This window comes from Glandiceps talaboti, chromosome 13 (assembly GCF_964340395.1).
Source record: "Glandiceps talaboti chromosome 13, keGlaTala1.1, whole genome shotgun sequence".
In the NCBI taxonomy this organism is placed as follows: domain Eukaryota; kingdom Metazoa; phylum Hemichordata; class Enteropneusta; family Spengelidae; genus Glandiceps; species Glandiceps talaboti.
Genome location: NC_135561.1, coordinates 5505089 through 5522173, shown reverse-complemented (window position 1 = coordinate 5522173; position 17085 = coordinate 5505089). Strand labels below are relative to the sequence as shown.

At 36.7% G+C, this 17085-nt stretch overlaps 1 protein-coding gene across 1 annotated transcript in view; it reads right to left on the bottom strand.

Annotated features, from left to right (window-relative positions):
• Positions 1-15950, bottom strand: part of LOC144444954 (tudor domain-containing protein 7-like) — a 31478-nt gene extending 15528 nt beyond the window's left edge. Inside the window, 21 exon segments of the mRNA XM_078134505.1 lie at positions 589-717; positions 1578-1692; positions 1974-2086; positions 2784-2879; positions 3629-3793; positions 4525-4649; positions 4845-4913; positions 5840-5918; positions 6587-6733; positions 7334-7447; positions 8378-8489; positions 9299-9366; positions 9686-9929; positions 10412-10545; positions 10725-10834; positions 11622-11879; positions 12614-12827; positions 13363-13509; positions 14232-14349; positions 15132-15237; positions 15848-15950. Coding sequence (XP_077990631.1) covers positions 589-717; positions 1578-1692; positions 1974-2086; positions 2784-2879; positions 3629-3793; positions 4525-4649; positions 4845-4913; positions 5840-5918; positions 6587-6733; positions 7334-7447; positions 8378-8489; positions 9299-9366; positions 9686-9929; positions 10412-10545; positions 10725-10834; positions 11622-11879; positions 12614-12827; positions 13363-13509; positions 14232-14349; positions 15132-15237; positions 15848-15938 — 2754 coding nt within the window. The 5' untranslated portion in view covers positions 15939-15950.
• Positions 15951-17085: the final 1135 nt, after the last annotated feature.

Sequence of the window (17085 nt, the reverse complement as noted above, 5' to 3'; positions counted from 1 at the left end):
GGCCAAGTCCCTCCTCCATGTGAGGGAGGGGGGGGGGGGCGCAAACAAATCTGTGTGACATCAGCAGGCAAACAACAGCTAACATATACAATCAGTGACAGTTAAGCATTGACGAGTGGAACCTGTTACAAACAGGGAAAGTAAACAAATGAATTGGATTAATAACTCTTGGCACAGCATGTTGGAAGTACAGAGACTTGTATTACATTCCATCATTTGATAAGAACAGTTGTATCCAGACTTCTTTACATAATAGTTCAAGTTTAAAAACAACTTAGAAGTTCCCCTGACATTTCATATACACATAAAGAGGCCATGCGCAACTGTTCTTATCAAACCATGGTGTGTAATACAAGTCTCTGCTGTTCCAACATGCTGTGCCAAGTGTTATTAATCCAATTCATTTATTTACTTTCCCTGTTTGGAACAGGTTCCATTTGTCAATGCTTCGATGTCAGCAGTTGTAGTTACAATGTATATGGATTATTATTAGTTTTAAATAGTTTAACTTTGTAGGGAAACGTTAGAAAGTGGTGGAAAATCACGAAGAAGAAGAAAACATTAGACTTGAAATGATATAATACTAACCTTAGTGTAATGTAATCTCATATCATTCATTAATTCATTTAATCTATCTAATCCTGGTCCTTCAATCTGTACAAAGATTGATCCATCATCTCTGATATGACTTATAAATCCATTCACCATACCACCAAGCTGGATAAATTAGAAATATATTAATATATGCATAAAACAGTTATTGACATACAAGATAACAGACCGAGATGTTGAATGAATTGCATTAGATATGGTTATTGGTATTACACATTTCATTTTAAAAATCCAATTGAATTGTATTTATTGAGATTTTTCTATATGCAAGAGTAACACTTTAACAGTTATATTCACTGGCCCCTCCTCTTCCAAACTTACCTGGGATAGTTTTCTATCAAGTTCTTTGTCCCCTTGTTCACTCCTTTCCCTTTCTACACTTACCTAGGATAGTTTGGCACTCACTCTCATTGTCAACCATCACATTCTCCCCGACCCTTTCCACTCCCTCCTCCCTCTACACTTACCTGGGGTAGTTTGGCACTCACTCTTACTGTCAACCATCACAATCTCCCCGACCCTTTCCACTCCCTCTTCCCTCTACACTTACCTGGGGTAGTTTGGCACTCCCTCCCACTGTCAACCATCACAATCTCTCCGACCCTTTCCACTCCTTCCTCCCTCCACACTTACCTGAGGTAGTTTAGCACTCACTCCCACTGTCAACCATCACAATCTCCTCGACCCTTTCCACTCCTTCCTCCCTCTATACTTACCTGGGGTAGTTTAGCACTGACCCTTACTGTCAACCATCACAATCTCCCCGACCCTTTCCACTCCCTCCTCCCTCTACACTTACCTGGGGTAGTTTGGCACTCACTCTCACTGTCAACCATCCCAATCTCCCCGACCCTTTCCACTCCCTCCTCCCTCTACACTTACCTGGGGTAGTTTGGCACTCACTCTCACTGTCAACCATCCCAATCTCCCCGACCCTTTCCACTCCCTCCTCCCTCTACACTTACCTGGGGTAGTTTAGCACTGAGTTCTTCATCTGCTATCAGGTTCAGACACATCTCATTAACACTTACGTCATCAGCAGTAGAGGTATCTATTAGTTCAACTTTGATGTTTTCATCTCTATGGTGGGGAACGATTAAAATCAATGTTAAATTCCATTATTGGTGGTACTAATCTACAAGTTAAAATTAATGGTATGTGTCATCTTTATACAATCCACTCACTACCCATCTCCCCTTTCTGTCAAAACCCTCCCTTTTAAGTTATGCTCTTTGACCCCTCTCATGCTCTTTTCTCTCCCTTCCCACACCTCTTCCCCTTATTTCTGTCAATCCTTTCCTTCTTTCACTTTCTCCCTTCTTCCCTGACAATTCAGTGACATTGAAGTTAGGTATTCTTACCGTTCCATGACAAATGCCACAAACACTTTGCCAACAGTCATGTCTGTGAGTCTCTCCACAACTTTCTCATTTGTTGAAAATTTGTCAAGGCCAACCAAGCTGACAGTGATTGCCTGCAAAGATGAGAACGAAAAAAACCCAGTTAAAACATAAAACGTATGTAAAATATTTGTGCAAAATTCCAGGTTTAAAAGAGAACTTATTCTTATAGAACTCTATGTGTAATCTTACATTTGACCTTGAAGACTGGGGTCAAGGTCAGTAAAGTGGTTCTCTGGTAAAATGATGCTAGTACACCTAAATCTACAAACTTATATTTGAGTCTGGAAGACTGGGGTGTCAAGGTCAGTACAATGTTTCTCTGGTAAAGTGATACTAATGCAGCTAAATCAACAAACTTACACATTTGACCTTGAAGACTGGGGTCAGGGTCAGCACAATGTTTCTCTGGTAAAGTGATACTAATACAGCTAAATCAACAAACTTACACATTTGACCTTGAAGACTGGGGTCAGGGTCAGCAAAATGTTTCTCTGGTAAAGAGATGCTAATACTGCTAAATCTACAAACTTACACATTTGATTTTGAAGACGGGTCAAGGTCAGTAAAGATGTTTTGCTCTGGTAAAGTGATACTAATATAGCTAAATCTACAAACTTACATTTGACCTTGAACACTGGGGTCAAAGTCAGTAAGGAGTTTCTCTGGTAAAATGATGATAACACAGATATAGACTTGAATGCTGGTTAAACAATATCCAAAACACAGTCACAGTGAGATTGCAGGAGCTAGGACCAAAGTACTACATACCTGGGAGGGTAATGTCAAGAAGTCTGCAGGTAAGGGTTTCAATTGGGATATCTCAACAATGTCACTGTCCCCATGGTCAACATAGTCAACTCTCGCCTGAAATAAGAAAGAAATTCAATGTGAAACTTTGCCATATCTAATACACCCTATTAATTTAAACCAATTTGTAGGCATTTTGTAGAGAAATGTCACATGAGGACTACAGTTTTCATCGATACAAAATTCGTTACTGCACAGTAACAAAGAACAACTCAAAAGAACTTTTGGAGTTTGCAAAGTACTTCATAAAATATTACAAATCACAAAAAAACCTGATTTAACTATTTGCACTATATCCATTCTCGCACACCAGAGCATTTTTCCCCGGCTAACGCAACGAAAACATTGGCTGATGAGACTCGCCATAGAGGGCAGTATGTATGATGATGACTAAATCTAACTCATTTGAGACAAATATAGATACATTGTAAAGTCAGTCAGTCCACTACAATGCATTCTTGCTACATGCCGTCATTATGGACATCTACAGTACAGATATGAAGGAAAATACATTACTTTATCTCTTTATTTATTTTATTTAACTTAAACTTAAAGTGGGTAGTGCTTTCAGCAGTAAGACTGTACGCCCAAAGAGCCCTCTAGTAATATATTGAACACAAGTCCGATAGGCATCAAAGTCAGACTGAAAGTTCCGTCATTGTTTTTGCTTATATATATGGCACGTTTCTACTGGTTTGGAGCGTGTGGTTATTACGGTAACTAGAAACAGCACAGGATCTTTCAGTCTACATCCGATAATGTTCAACTTTATATTGTTTTGAGTATGGACATTGTAAACTACAAACCTTGTCTTGTTCTATTTCTACTACTTTGACTCTATAGTATGCATCATCTGAAAGCAATGCAAACATCTGTCCAACATTTACAGTTGAAACACTACTGGTGGTGGTGGTGGTGGTGGTGTCTGAGTAGTACGCCAGCATTTTACTTTCTAAGTCATCAAGACTATCCTGCACAGAGTAAGAGGTTGGCAAAACATAGCATACAGTCACTCTAATGATCAAACCAAAGTTGTTTTCTTCCAGAACAATGAAGTATATGGGCTACTGAGACATCTTGACAATGAAATCATTATATACAAAATATTCATTTTTATACAAAATAGTTCCATAACAATCACCAGACCTAAGATAATTTATTCCTCTTTGGTCACTTACGTAATTACAGATTGAGATAGTACACAGGGTAGTACAATCCCATAGTGAAAAACATCTAGTGAGAACACTGAGTTGTATTTGTTAGAAGAGAGTACAATTTTCCCTGTTCTGATTGGTCAATAAGTTGCAGGATAATAACAATTTTGGCCATGTGGGGGCGCTCTATACACAAAATTCACATCAGTATCTTCAAGGGTTGAAATGATGTTGGGTATTGAATTCAAAACCCTTGATAGTTTTGTATGATTTATAACTAAGTATAATTACACAGGATGATTATTAATAAATAAATAAATAAATAAATAAATAAATAAATAAATATATAAATCTGTCAGTCAGTCAATCAATCAATCAATCAGCTCGCTCGCTATCTATCTATCTATCTATCTATCTATCTATCTATCTATCTATCTATCTATCTATCTATCTATCTATCTATCTATGTTTTAGCACCATCAGCTCATATTCCATATTTCAGATACTACAAATTACTGACATTAGATTATAGATAACATAATACTCACAGAATAATCAGATCCTATCAAGCCTACACAAACATCATTGGTAGAATTACCAACATGTGATACATAGATGTCCCAGTATTCACCATCTGGGTACACCAGATTAGGGGGTGTCACTCTAATGTTTTCTGGTGAACCCCTTGGACTGCTTAACCTTTGCACTGGTGTTAAATGTTCTTTAGCCGAAAGGTTCAATTCAGGGGGTGTCTCTTTCTGTCCTGTTGATGACCCGTCAGGACTGCCAAGTTTCCCGACAGGTGTTGCATACTCTTTGGCAATTATACGCTTCAGGTCTGGGGAAGCAGCTATATCTTTATGCTGGCATGTTTGACACAATAACATGCCAATGTTGACACCATCTAAAGATCTCAGTTCAACTGAGCAGGCGTTATCTACAACAAAAATAGTGAGAAAATATCAGTGAACCACTCACTCGGCCTCTAAAATATCCATACTAGGGCTTCAAGTTTACCAAAGCCATGATGGCTATACCCACAGTGGTCTTTTATTGTAAACTGTAATATCTAAAAGTGTAATTTGAGAAATGACAAAGCTCACCCTTAAACAGGAATGCCACTCCAGGAACAAAATGTCTTTTCATAAGCTTTGGGTACTGGAGAGTAATTTCATGATTTCACATCACATAAATTGTGCACAATTGGCAAGAAACACCGAAGTGAAACTTCTATTTCACGTTTCACCTCTATTCTCACATTGGTCCACTGCTGCATCATGGGACATGGCATACATACACATGTACATGTATAAGATGCACACTGAATATTGATGACTCCTCAGTGCTTATTACTGTTAGATAGTCATGAATATTCAGTGTGCATCTAATAAATATGTATGTATGTTAATGGTGGACAAGTGTGAAAACAATATTAGTGAAATAGAGTTTCAATTTGGTATTTCTTGGCAAACACACATAATTCATATGATGTGAAATCATGAAAGGACTCTCCAGAACCCAAAGTTTATGACAATGCCTTTATTTCCTGGTGTGGTATTCACCTTCAACAGCTCAATAGGGAGTATTGAGATAAATTGTTAAAACAAAATGGCACAATTCAAGGTAAAGGTAATTTGTGATTGCATTGTTATCATAAACACAGAAAGACTTATTTATCATGTCTACGGTACAACTCAACTTTTCGTTCTTAAAATCTAATATGAAAAGTAGGCTAGAATTCTGAAGGACTGTAACTCAATTATAGCTATATATGAGAAAAAAGTTAGTGTTTACTTGTTGGATCTCTGTTTATGTATTCAAAAGTATAAACAAAATATTTCAGAAATATAAATCCATCTTTACCTGTGTATTCCATAACTTTAAGATTGACTTCATCTTCTGTTAATTTTTCAAATTTTTTGACCACGTCTTCACTTTTCATCTGATAAGAAAATTGTTTAAGAAGACACAGGATAAGAGTTCAAAACAAAACAATTCTGTATTCGAAGACTATGGAAGTACCACCCACACAAAGACATAGTCCCATTGATGTCCAAAATATATCAGAGAGGTTACCACCATTTTATCTTTAAAGGCCAAGTTCACAACATTTAGTGGTGTGCATGTACTTACTCTATAGTGTTTAACATTTGTGGCAGGTTTGCTTGAAATTGAGTCATGGGTGTCAGAGATATGGCTGGTGGACGGACAGATAGATGGATGGATGGACAGACATGGGTCACTCCTAAAGCCCCTCTGGGCTGAGCCCATTGGGGACTTATAACACTGATGCTTGCAATGTTTGTTGCTACGTAACACTTTCACTCACTATGCTTATGAAAGTATGGCTGTAGAGGACACTGCCAACACCCTTGTGAATACCCTGACTATGCCATACTAGCACAGGCACTGACACATCATGGTGTTCTGTTATATTAACTTTCTACTAAGTTTGAGTAAAAATGGGCTTGAACATGACCATGTTAAAAGCTGTGAATTAATACATGTCTAGATATAGGGAACTGATGTATACAACACGTCAATACAAAAGGCTAATTTATAGTACCTTTATAACTGGAATAGATGGAAGACTTAAGATAAATATCACACCTTGGTATGTTGTATTCCATGTAACTGGCATCTGATTGCACATGCTGATCTGTTCACACTCTCTGTCATCAATTGTCTCATTTCATGAGCAGACACAGTGGATTTGTTCCCAAAGTCAATAAACTGTACATCAACTTCATCAAACTCCTGGGAAAATAGTGTGAGAGGAAGAGAAGATAAGAGAATATTATAGATAAATACTGCATGGTTTAAAAATAACTGTCATCTGGATCCCATCCCTTACAGCTGAATCATCGAGGGATCGCCCGCCGAACGACTGTGCCTATCATACACATTTTATGTTCCCTAAGAACAATTTAGATAGATAACAGGCTTCCCACAGACCACTCAATACAAATATAAACAACATCATCCGACCCCTACTGATACACAGACACACTCATCGTCCTCAGCACAAACAAGCTATTGAAAGTCATCACATCGCAGGATTAGATTTTGACACATACAAGTGTATTGATTCAAAGTTGCAAGTGACCTCCATGCTTACAGCACACTGACTCTCACATTGAAAGACGTAAATTCATATAATTTTCAATAATACTAGTATGAGCATGAATGCATCGTATATTCATTGATGAGTGGAAGTGGGTCTCTTTTATTGTGTATACATGTACTTCCATTTATCCTAATATATGACAGTCGGTTTGCATGGTTCGCTATGGTGATTGGCCTATAGAGGGCACTATTTCTCTGAATGTTTTGAGCAGAGTAGGTTTGAGATGATACCTTGTCACGGCTCAGGATAACAGCTCTACACCAACACTTGTCAGAATGATAGTAAGCTACACAATAGTCACCAACATCATAGTCTGACAAGACATCGGGTTGATTTTCTGTTACCTGTGGATAAAAATAATAATAGAAGTAACAATGAATTGAAATACAATACATATAACAAGTTAATCTGGCTGGATATATAAATCATTGAAGCCAATTCCTTTACTCATTGTGCAGTCATTTTCAAATGAAGTGTCACAAGAGGGCACCCCAACATGAGGAAATATGAGTACTGAAAAGACATGACAGCTAGGTAGTCAATACTTAGGTAATGGTCAGCTCGGTAGTCAATACTTACCTCATAATGGTGAGCTAGGTAGTCAATACTTACCTCATAATGGTGAGCTAGGTAGTCAATACTTGCCTCATAATGGTCAGCTAGGTAGTCAATACTTACCTCATAATGGTGAGCTAGGTAGTCAATACTTACCTCATAATGGTGAGCTAGGTAGTCAATACTTACCTCATAATGGTCAGCTAGGTAGTCAATACTTACCTCATAATGGTGAGCTAGGTAGTCAATACTTACCTCATAATGGTGAGCTAGGTTATCAATACTTACCTCATAATGGTCAGCTAGGTAGTCAATACTTACCTCATAATGGTGAGCTAGGTAGTCAATACTTACCTCATAATGGTGAGCTAGGTAGTCAATACCTACCTCATAATGGTGAGCTAGGTTATCAATACTTACCTCATAATGGTGAGCTAGGTAGTCAATACCTACCTCATAATGGTGAGCTAGGTTATCAATACTTACCTCATAATGGTGAGCTAGGTTATCAATACCTACCTCATAATGGTCAGCGAGGTGGTCAATACTTACCTCATAATGGTGAGCTAGGTTATCAATACTTACCTCATAATGGTCAGCTAGGTAGTCAATACTTACCTCATAATGGTGAGCTAGGTAGTCAATACTTACCTCATAATGGTGAGCTAGGTTATCAATACTTACCTCATAATGCACAGTAATAGATAGTCAATACTTACCTCATAATTCTCAGCAATGAAGTCCATAATTTGATTGATGTCACACTCCACACGATGAACATAGAATTCATCACAGCTGTCAATATGGCTAACAAGTACCTTTATAGAGGACCTGTCAACAGAAAACAAAAAATAGGTGTTATTTTTTTATCTTTGCAATATGGTTTATCAACCAAACACAGTATCAAGGTTTTTACATATAAAATGCCAATGTATTTACTTCGAAAGTAAACATTACTAAATAGTCAGAAAATATAGGAAGTTTGGTGACTTTCCATTGAGCTAAGTAGTTGGCAACAGCTATTTTGTATTATAACTACAAGTACCCTTTCAAATAGGTTTTCTGTATAATTAGATATAATTCACAAATCTTCATTCAGCCATGAAAAATACAAGTGACCTAAGGGGCTTGTCACTACGAATCACTAGACGAGAAGTAACAAAACCCTGTATAGGTCAAGAGTGTTTTCCTGCTGAATGAAGACAAATATTTCGGAAAAACATAATTATACCACAAGGATAATTTATGTCAAATCGGGAAAAAATAATGGTGATTTGGAACTTTTTGACTCATATTTTGAGCACCACAGAACTAGTGACATAGACACAGGTTGTTGTGATGTAGAACCACATAACCGATGACATAGACACAGGTTGTCATGATGTAGAACCACAGAACCAATGACATAGACACAGGTTGTTGTGATGTAGAACCACAGAACCAATGGCATAGACACAGGTTGTCATGATGTAGAACCACAGAACCAATGACATAGACACAGGTTGTTGTGATGTAGAACCACAGAACCAATGACATAGACACAGGTTGTTGTGATGTAGAACGACCAGGTATATAAATCTATATTTTCTGTTCAATGACAACAACATGGCTTGTTCATGGTATAATATATTGGAACCTACCCTAATGGAGGCTTTTCTGCAGGTTTAATTCTTGGTCTTTCTTTTACAACAACTCTTCTGTCCAGGTCCTGAAAAATGGATAAAACTATGAACATTTCACATACCAGTAATATCATAAAATTTTAACCAATACAAATGATATCCATAAAAGTAGTAAAATTATAACCAATGCTCAAAAATATCCCTGAAAGTACTAACACTTTAACTGATACACAAAATATCTTTGAAAAATACTACAATTTTTAACTGATACACAACATATCCATGCAAGTGCTAAAGTTTTAACCAAAATATCTTCAAAAAATTCACTACAACTTTTCTCTGACAGTATAGTTCTACCATTGGATGCATGGCGGTGTACTATCTGTGACTATACATAATACTCACTGTATCAATGCTACTACAACTTTCTCTCACAGATCGTTTAGTTCTACCACTGGCTGGAGATATGACTGTTGTTATCGTAAGATCAAAACTGGGAGTCTCCTTTATCAGAGTAACCTTCCTTTCCGAAGAAGAGCTGGTACCAGTCATACTCTCTGATGTCTGTACCTGTACCAGTGTGTCACTTGGTATGGCATCCTTTTTAGGTTTGTCTTTAGCTGGATACAAGATGAATTTGTCTTGAAACCTGAATAACATGGGTGTAGACACTCAAATTGGGACTCTATCTATTAAGCTTCACCAGTTATAGTGGGGAAAGTGTGAATTTTTTATGACAAATATGGCTGCATATGTCCACTATAGTATCTGACATTTGAGCCAAGTTTGGTTGAAATTGGCTTATGCATTTCACAGCTACAGCTGGACACGAATGCAAGCATGTATGCAGCACAGACGAACCCAAACATAGTAGTCCCCCTTGGGCTTCACCCATTGGAGACTGATAACCTGTCTTTCCAGGAGCTTTCATCAGTTTTCCTTAAGTATTAAGATCAACTTTGGTCATTTTCCATGTGTGTTGACATTTTATTTGTTAACACATCTGCTTTTAAATCCATATTTCTTATCCATCTAATTGACACCTTCTGACAGTAATGTTGATCGATTTTCCAGGATTTGATCATATTTTTATAGGACGTTTGAGGAGCAGATGTGCCCAGGTTTGCCTACCTTTCCATGGTAACTATATCTGTCCAATCCTGTAATTTTTCAAGGATATCTGCAGGAGCATCCTCATGGTATTTACTTTTATATTCAGGTATTAGTCTTGTGTACCATAATCCATTAGGCTTTTGTTGGATAATCTAAGGAACCATAAAACAACCAATTAACAAATTAATGCTTTGATTTCAACCCCCCCCCCCCCCCCCCCCCCCCCCCCCATATACATGAGTTTGTACCAATATTTTTAACTTTTTCTTAGATTTTCCAACTGTCTTATCGTGATGGAGGGTAATTCAAACATGCAAAGTTTGATAAATACCTGTTTTATTCTACGGGAAAGTTTTTCATCGTCGGCATCTCTAGGTGCTACAAGAGTTGCTGGTCTCGGTTTTACAACATGAGGTGGAGGTGAGGTAAGTGTTGGTGCTGCTAAACATATAAAGAATAGAAACATTACAGGAATACAGGTAGAGTGTTGGATACAATACACTAACATATACTATATTATGAAATAGGAAAATTGATATTTGTGAATATAAATTATGAAATTGTTATTATTATGAGTTGATCTCATCACATCAGAGAAGTTATAATGTAGTTTTCTAGCCAATCATGTAATTGATAATCAACTTGTGATTTTGTAATAGTGGCAATTATTAACATTTTCTTCTCCGACTAGTTTGTTTTGAATATTTATCATGTTTCCAGACAGTTGTCAGTTTCATTTCCAGACAGTTGTCAGTTTCATTTCCAGACAGTTGTCAGTTTCATTTCCAGACAGTTGTCAGTTTCATTTCCAGACAGTTGCCAGTTTCAGACACATGAAATGCATGTCTATCCAAATAGTTGCAAATAATGTGGGGTGTATGTAAGTGTGTGTGTGTGTGTGTGTGTGTGTGTGTGTGTGTGTGTGTGTGTGTGTGTACGTACATATATTGTATGTATGTATATGTATGTATGTATGTATGTATGTATGTATGTATGTATGTATGTATGTATGTATGTATGTATGTATGTAAGTATGTATGTATGCATTTATGTATGTATGTACATACGTACATATATATGTCTGTCTGTGAATATGTGTGTCTGTGTCTGTGTGTGTCTGTGTGTATGTCTGTCTGTTCATCTCTGTGTTAGAAAGGAGTGATATGTTAATATCATGATGAATAAATGGCAAAATTTATTTTCTTGACAAAGTCATCAATTCACTTACCATCACTACTAAACTTCTTTGTGGCAATAAGACTTACAATATGATTATAAAAGGCAGCAGTAGCAGCCTTGGCAGCGAGTTGCTCTGATGCTCTCTTGGACGTAGCTCTGTCTGTGTGACTGAAGACTTGTCCACAAAATGTTACTGAAGTGTTCCAGTCAAATGTTGAATTCTGGTAACTTTTGTAGTTAGGTAAATCACAACCACGGTATCTGTGTTGACAGTAAATATTCAACAACGACTTGTAATCACTTAAACCTGGGATACAGAAATAAAAAATTGGATGACATTAAAATTACCCTCTTTTTTTACAATAGACAGATGTATTGTTAAAATGTATGACATCATTAAAATTACCATATTATGTACAATAGATGTATTGTTACTATGTATGACATCATCAAAATCACCCTATTATGTAGTAAAAATGTATGACATCAAATGTACATCACAAATGCATGACATCATCAAATGTATGACATCACAAAAATTATCATCTCACTTAAACAGAAATTGACAGATGATTATTGCATGGAGGAGGTCAATGGTAACCTACCAGACATGACTGGCAGGCAAAAAATAGCTTGTATTGAAACTGCAAGTTCCAAGGGTATCTACAAAGACATTTGGTGATAGCCCCTTCTCTCACACTAGCCCTACATCTTGGAACACTCTTCCTTTCAACTCTCAGTCCAAGTCTCCTGATGTCTTTCATTGTCTTAAGACCTATCTCTTTAAACATTGGCCTCCACCATCTCCATTTACCCTATACCCAGTGTCTGTGTATTCCCTTACTTTCCTTCCATACAGTAAAATATTCTCTTCACTTTTGCACCAAGAGTTTTATTTACAGAGATTTTGCACCCTATAAATCTTCTACTATTATTATTGTTCAATTATCATTTTTTTCTTATTTGGCATTTCAGCAATAACTCATCTTACACTTTTCCAAATCTGGTTAAAAAATTAACTATTTTTTTCAGAAATCTTACCTGATTTTTTCAGAGCCTCAGCAGGATCGATATCCGGTGTGTCAGACACACTTGAATAGCTACTAGAGGAGTTGCTTCTATGGCAAACTGATTGCCTTATCTCTGGTGAAGCTAACATTCTAAATCTGGGTGGCACTTCATACCTTGATCCAAATTTAATACTAGCATTACTGCTGCTTTGGTGAGGTACAAAAGATGTTGTTGTCCTTGCATTCTACAATGGATAACAAACATGAAACAAATATTATAGTACTTTTTATTGTATCATTACAATCAGTTACTAAGAAGATTCTTTGGCAAAAAAAAACAACTTACACACCTGATGAATGTTCAAGAAAAGATTTATGTTTTGAACTTACTAGTCTAGTTCCTATACAGTATCATTACCATTTAGACCTCTACTCACCATATAGTCAAAGTCGTTACTCTCGAAGTCCTGAGATGTATGAGATGCAATTTAAATTCATCCACAGCCACCCACACAGTCATTACCATCATGTCTTTGTTAATCAATCACACAATTCTAACCAATAACACAGTCCCTCATAAAGTTAGTGTTTATTGGGACAGTTATGTAATGTCGAAATATGGTATATTTGTCAGCTCAGGGTGCTACTTATACATAGTTTACATCACTATAACAGTTGGGGTTCACTGATTGGATGAACAACTTTTTGTGCTGATTGAGGGAATTCGACCAGACGTGGGTTTAGTTAGAAACCACGTTGGCATCCAGGTTATGAACTTACATGTACAACAGATCTGGGTCTTTGTGGTGCTGATGATAGCGTCATGTAGCTAGATCTTGGTGAAGCCATAGGACCATATCTACTGGATGTGGATCTACTAACACTACGTCTTTGTGCCAGATAACTTGGTCTTCTGGATGACCTCATCTGCTAAACAGATCAAATCATTATATAGAGTCACGATAGTTTAAAATCTAACTTTTTTTCTCTATAATTCCATCCACAATTTTTAAAAATGTACTTGTATAACACTAAACTTGTTTATTTAGCATTATACCATGCATGAGCCAGGTTTAACAAAAAAATATGGAATATATACTCTGGTCTTTCTACGTCATGACAACATGTATCTATGTCATTGGTTCTGCTGTGTTCAAAATATGAGTCAAAATGCTCCAATTTGCCGTTACTTTCCCCGATCTTTTTAAAATATTACTGGCGCTAGTATAATTATATTATTCCCCAATATTTTTCTGAATACACTGAATCTTTACTACAAACTCGCTCAATTAACAGTACACTTGTCATTGATGGACTCTGTACATTGACTTGATGTCCATGTGTAAACAATACCAATAAACAGTCTGGACATCTTATTCAGTAGTCAATAAAATGCAACTTTGTTGGATGCTGTTCATTTGTTATCTCTAGGAGATCAATCATACACCTTGTGTTCTTTTTCTGTTTACTAATGTTTTTCTTTATGAAACTCTCACTAAAACGAATCGCAAACTAAACATCAAATTCATTGAAAATGACAGTACATAATTATAAATGAATATTAACACTTTAGTCTGACCGTTACGTTTTACTGGAAATTGGTGTTCTATAGATTGCTTGATTGATTGATAAATTCAAAAAACACCAACCTTAATTGCTCGACCTCGTGATTTCTTTCTGACTGATCGTTGTTTGGATATCATAGCTGCTAAATGGGCAGTACTTTCATCTGTCACGGCATGGTATGTAATATCATCATCTCTGTTACTATGGGGACCAAAAACATGGTTAGATGGGCAGTACTTTCATCTCTCTCATGGCATGGTACATAATATCACAATCTATGTTACTATGGGGACCATGGTTAGATGGGCAATATTTTCGTCTCTCGCAACATGGCACATTGCACGTACTATCACGATCTCTGTTACCATGGGGACCAAAAACATGGTTAGCCGGGCAGTACTTTCATCTCTCTCATGGCATGGTACATAATATCACCATCTATGTTACTATGGGGACCATGTTTAGATGGGCAGTACTTTCATCTTTCACACTATGGTATGAAATATCACCATTTCTGTTACTATGGAAATGAAAATCATGGTTAAATGGTTGTCAGAGAAGTTTCCCTCTAAACTAAAAGTCCTTCCAAAAGCAACATAAAGTATCAATTGGTACGAGAGTCTGGTGAAACCACGTTCCAACTACCCCTCGCCGGAAGTAACAGTACATTTCTTTCAAGTCTTGAAGAATAGTCTTACGAGGCCTATTTGTTGTAATATTAAGATGTATCACTTGCTTGAAAAGTTATAACCTGTCACGAAAGTACCTATATCGTTTAACCTACAATGTTAGACATGAGCACTCCCCTGCATGCACTGCTCTAGAAGCTACTTCATGCGCCGGGTGAGTTGGAATCTTGTTTCCCAAGATTCTCATTTGGGGAGGTCCCCCAGCAGTGAGTGTCTGGCTAACCAAGACTACTGTATCACTCAAATAACAAACATTGTATATCAATAAGATTGTTATGAAAATATCAAACTTACAATCTGGTTGATACAATATCAGGGATGGTGCTGAAGTAGGCATCAAGTGTTGGAAAGCCAAGTTGTCTGTAAGGGAAGTCTTCTCCTGTCATATCACGATAGTCTCCTACAGCAAGGCACAGAAAAGCACAACTATAACAGTACTACAATTACTGATAAGATACTACCAGGATACTACATCATTCTGCTGCATCACATCATTTTTATGAAAATGACTAAATGTTATTATATCTTCTTCAGTTTTGAGATTACTGTTGAAATGTCAAACCATTAGCAAAAGCAAGTAGTAATGTGATTAAATTGTATTTGAATTCTGAAATTTATAATTTTGTATACATTTGGACAACTTTGCCTACTTGGGCCAAATAATGTCATTGGAAATACCATTGCCAATACATTTCACTGTATACATCTCTATTGAATTGTGAGCATTACTTTTATAGAGGTTGGGCTATACAGGGTTTTAGATTTATATACTTACATGCATGCACATGTAAACACATATATGCACATCACACATACATGTATGCATGCACACTTGCACACACTTTTTTGTGACTGCCAAAAACTGCTTTCATCCACCAAATTTAATCCTTATTGAAAATGGACCTCTAATTTAATAGTGTAGACCAGAGTTATTGTAGCCACAGATTAGCAATGTGGACAGACTTGGGTTAATTTTACATGTAAAGAAGCAAAAGGAGATGGAAACTTACTTGAGAAATGTCTGCCAAGGACACCTTCTTTGCTAGACTGTAGTACAGCCCTTATCATGGAGTTCATCATTTTGACTTTGGCTTCATCCATTATTCAATCCTGGTATGTACAATAACTGTAAGATGTAAGGAATGAATGCAGTCAAGCTAGATTATGACCCTGCAATAGCATTATCTTAGCACCACAGAGACTTGTCTTGTGTTTAATATACTACTTTATCTCCAAAAGGTCTCCACACCATGTGGAGATAGTAACACTATGACAAGTCTCTAGGTTAGCATTATCTAGAGCATGTTACATGAGCATAGAATCACAACACTTTGGTATTAAAATGTATATAAATTTCCATACATTGTGCATTTTTTTTTAAATTAATAAAAAAAACCTGGGAAACCTCAGGTAGCTGTACTTGCCACAAAACGCTAGCTGTATAGAGTAGTTAGAGCTGATAAGTTTGAATCACGTTGAGTACAACAAAGCAAGTATTACTGATTTACACTATCAATCATGAAACTTAAGCTTTATGGAATCACTGCAAGTGCAAATCACAGATGGCAAAGACATCAATAGTCAGAGTTTACCCTTCATCTGTCATTAGCTTTTCATCAACATTGCCTGTTGCTAGTATGGGTGAACCCTTTCATTACATAACATATAAAGTGAGATAAGGTTTAGCTTTATTACAACTGTACAGAAAATTGATAATTCTATTTGGGTATATAAGTGTAATAAAGATATTAAAAGAACACAGTGATGAAATAGGGTAATGTGATAAATGTTTACATGTTTAAGTATATACAGAAAGCAATTTACTCTCTTTTTGCTTGAGGGGATACCACTGGCCAGGTCTGGTAGGGATGTGTAGCTATGCTGTCAAAACCAAACCCCATTTCAGACCCATTTTTACCAAAAATGTAGAATTCAGCTGATGTATTTGTTGATAGGTGCACTATTCCAATGATGTATCTGCAGTGAGGCTGTTTAAAAAGATTTTGGTCTTATTTAAAAAAGTCTGTAGAAATACTATTTTACGATGAGTGAGAAGTGAGACATTTCCTGTAGTCTGTACGATATGATTTCTTGTTGGACTGCTTTTCTTCTGGTGTTATCATGATTTTTTGAATATGAGCAAGACTGAACCTGCGGCTCAAGATGAGACTGGCCTCATTATATTATTGTCCTCCAATGTGAATCGATTCTGAATCTGAGACTAACTTTATACTTGTGATAGAGGGAT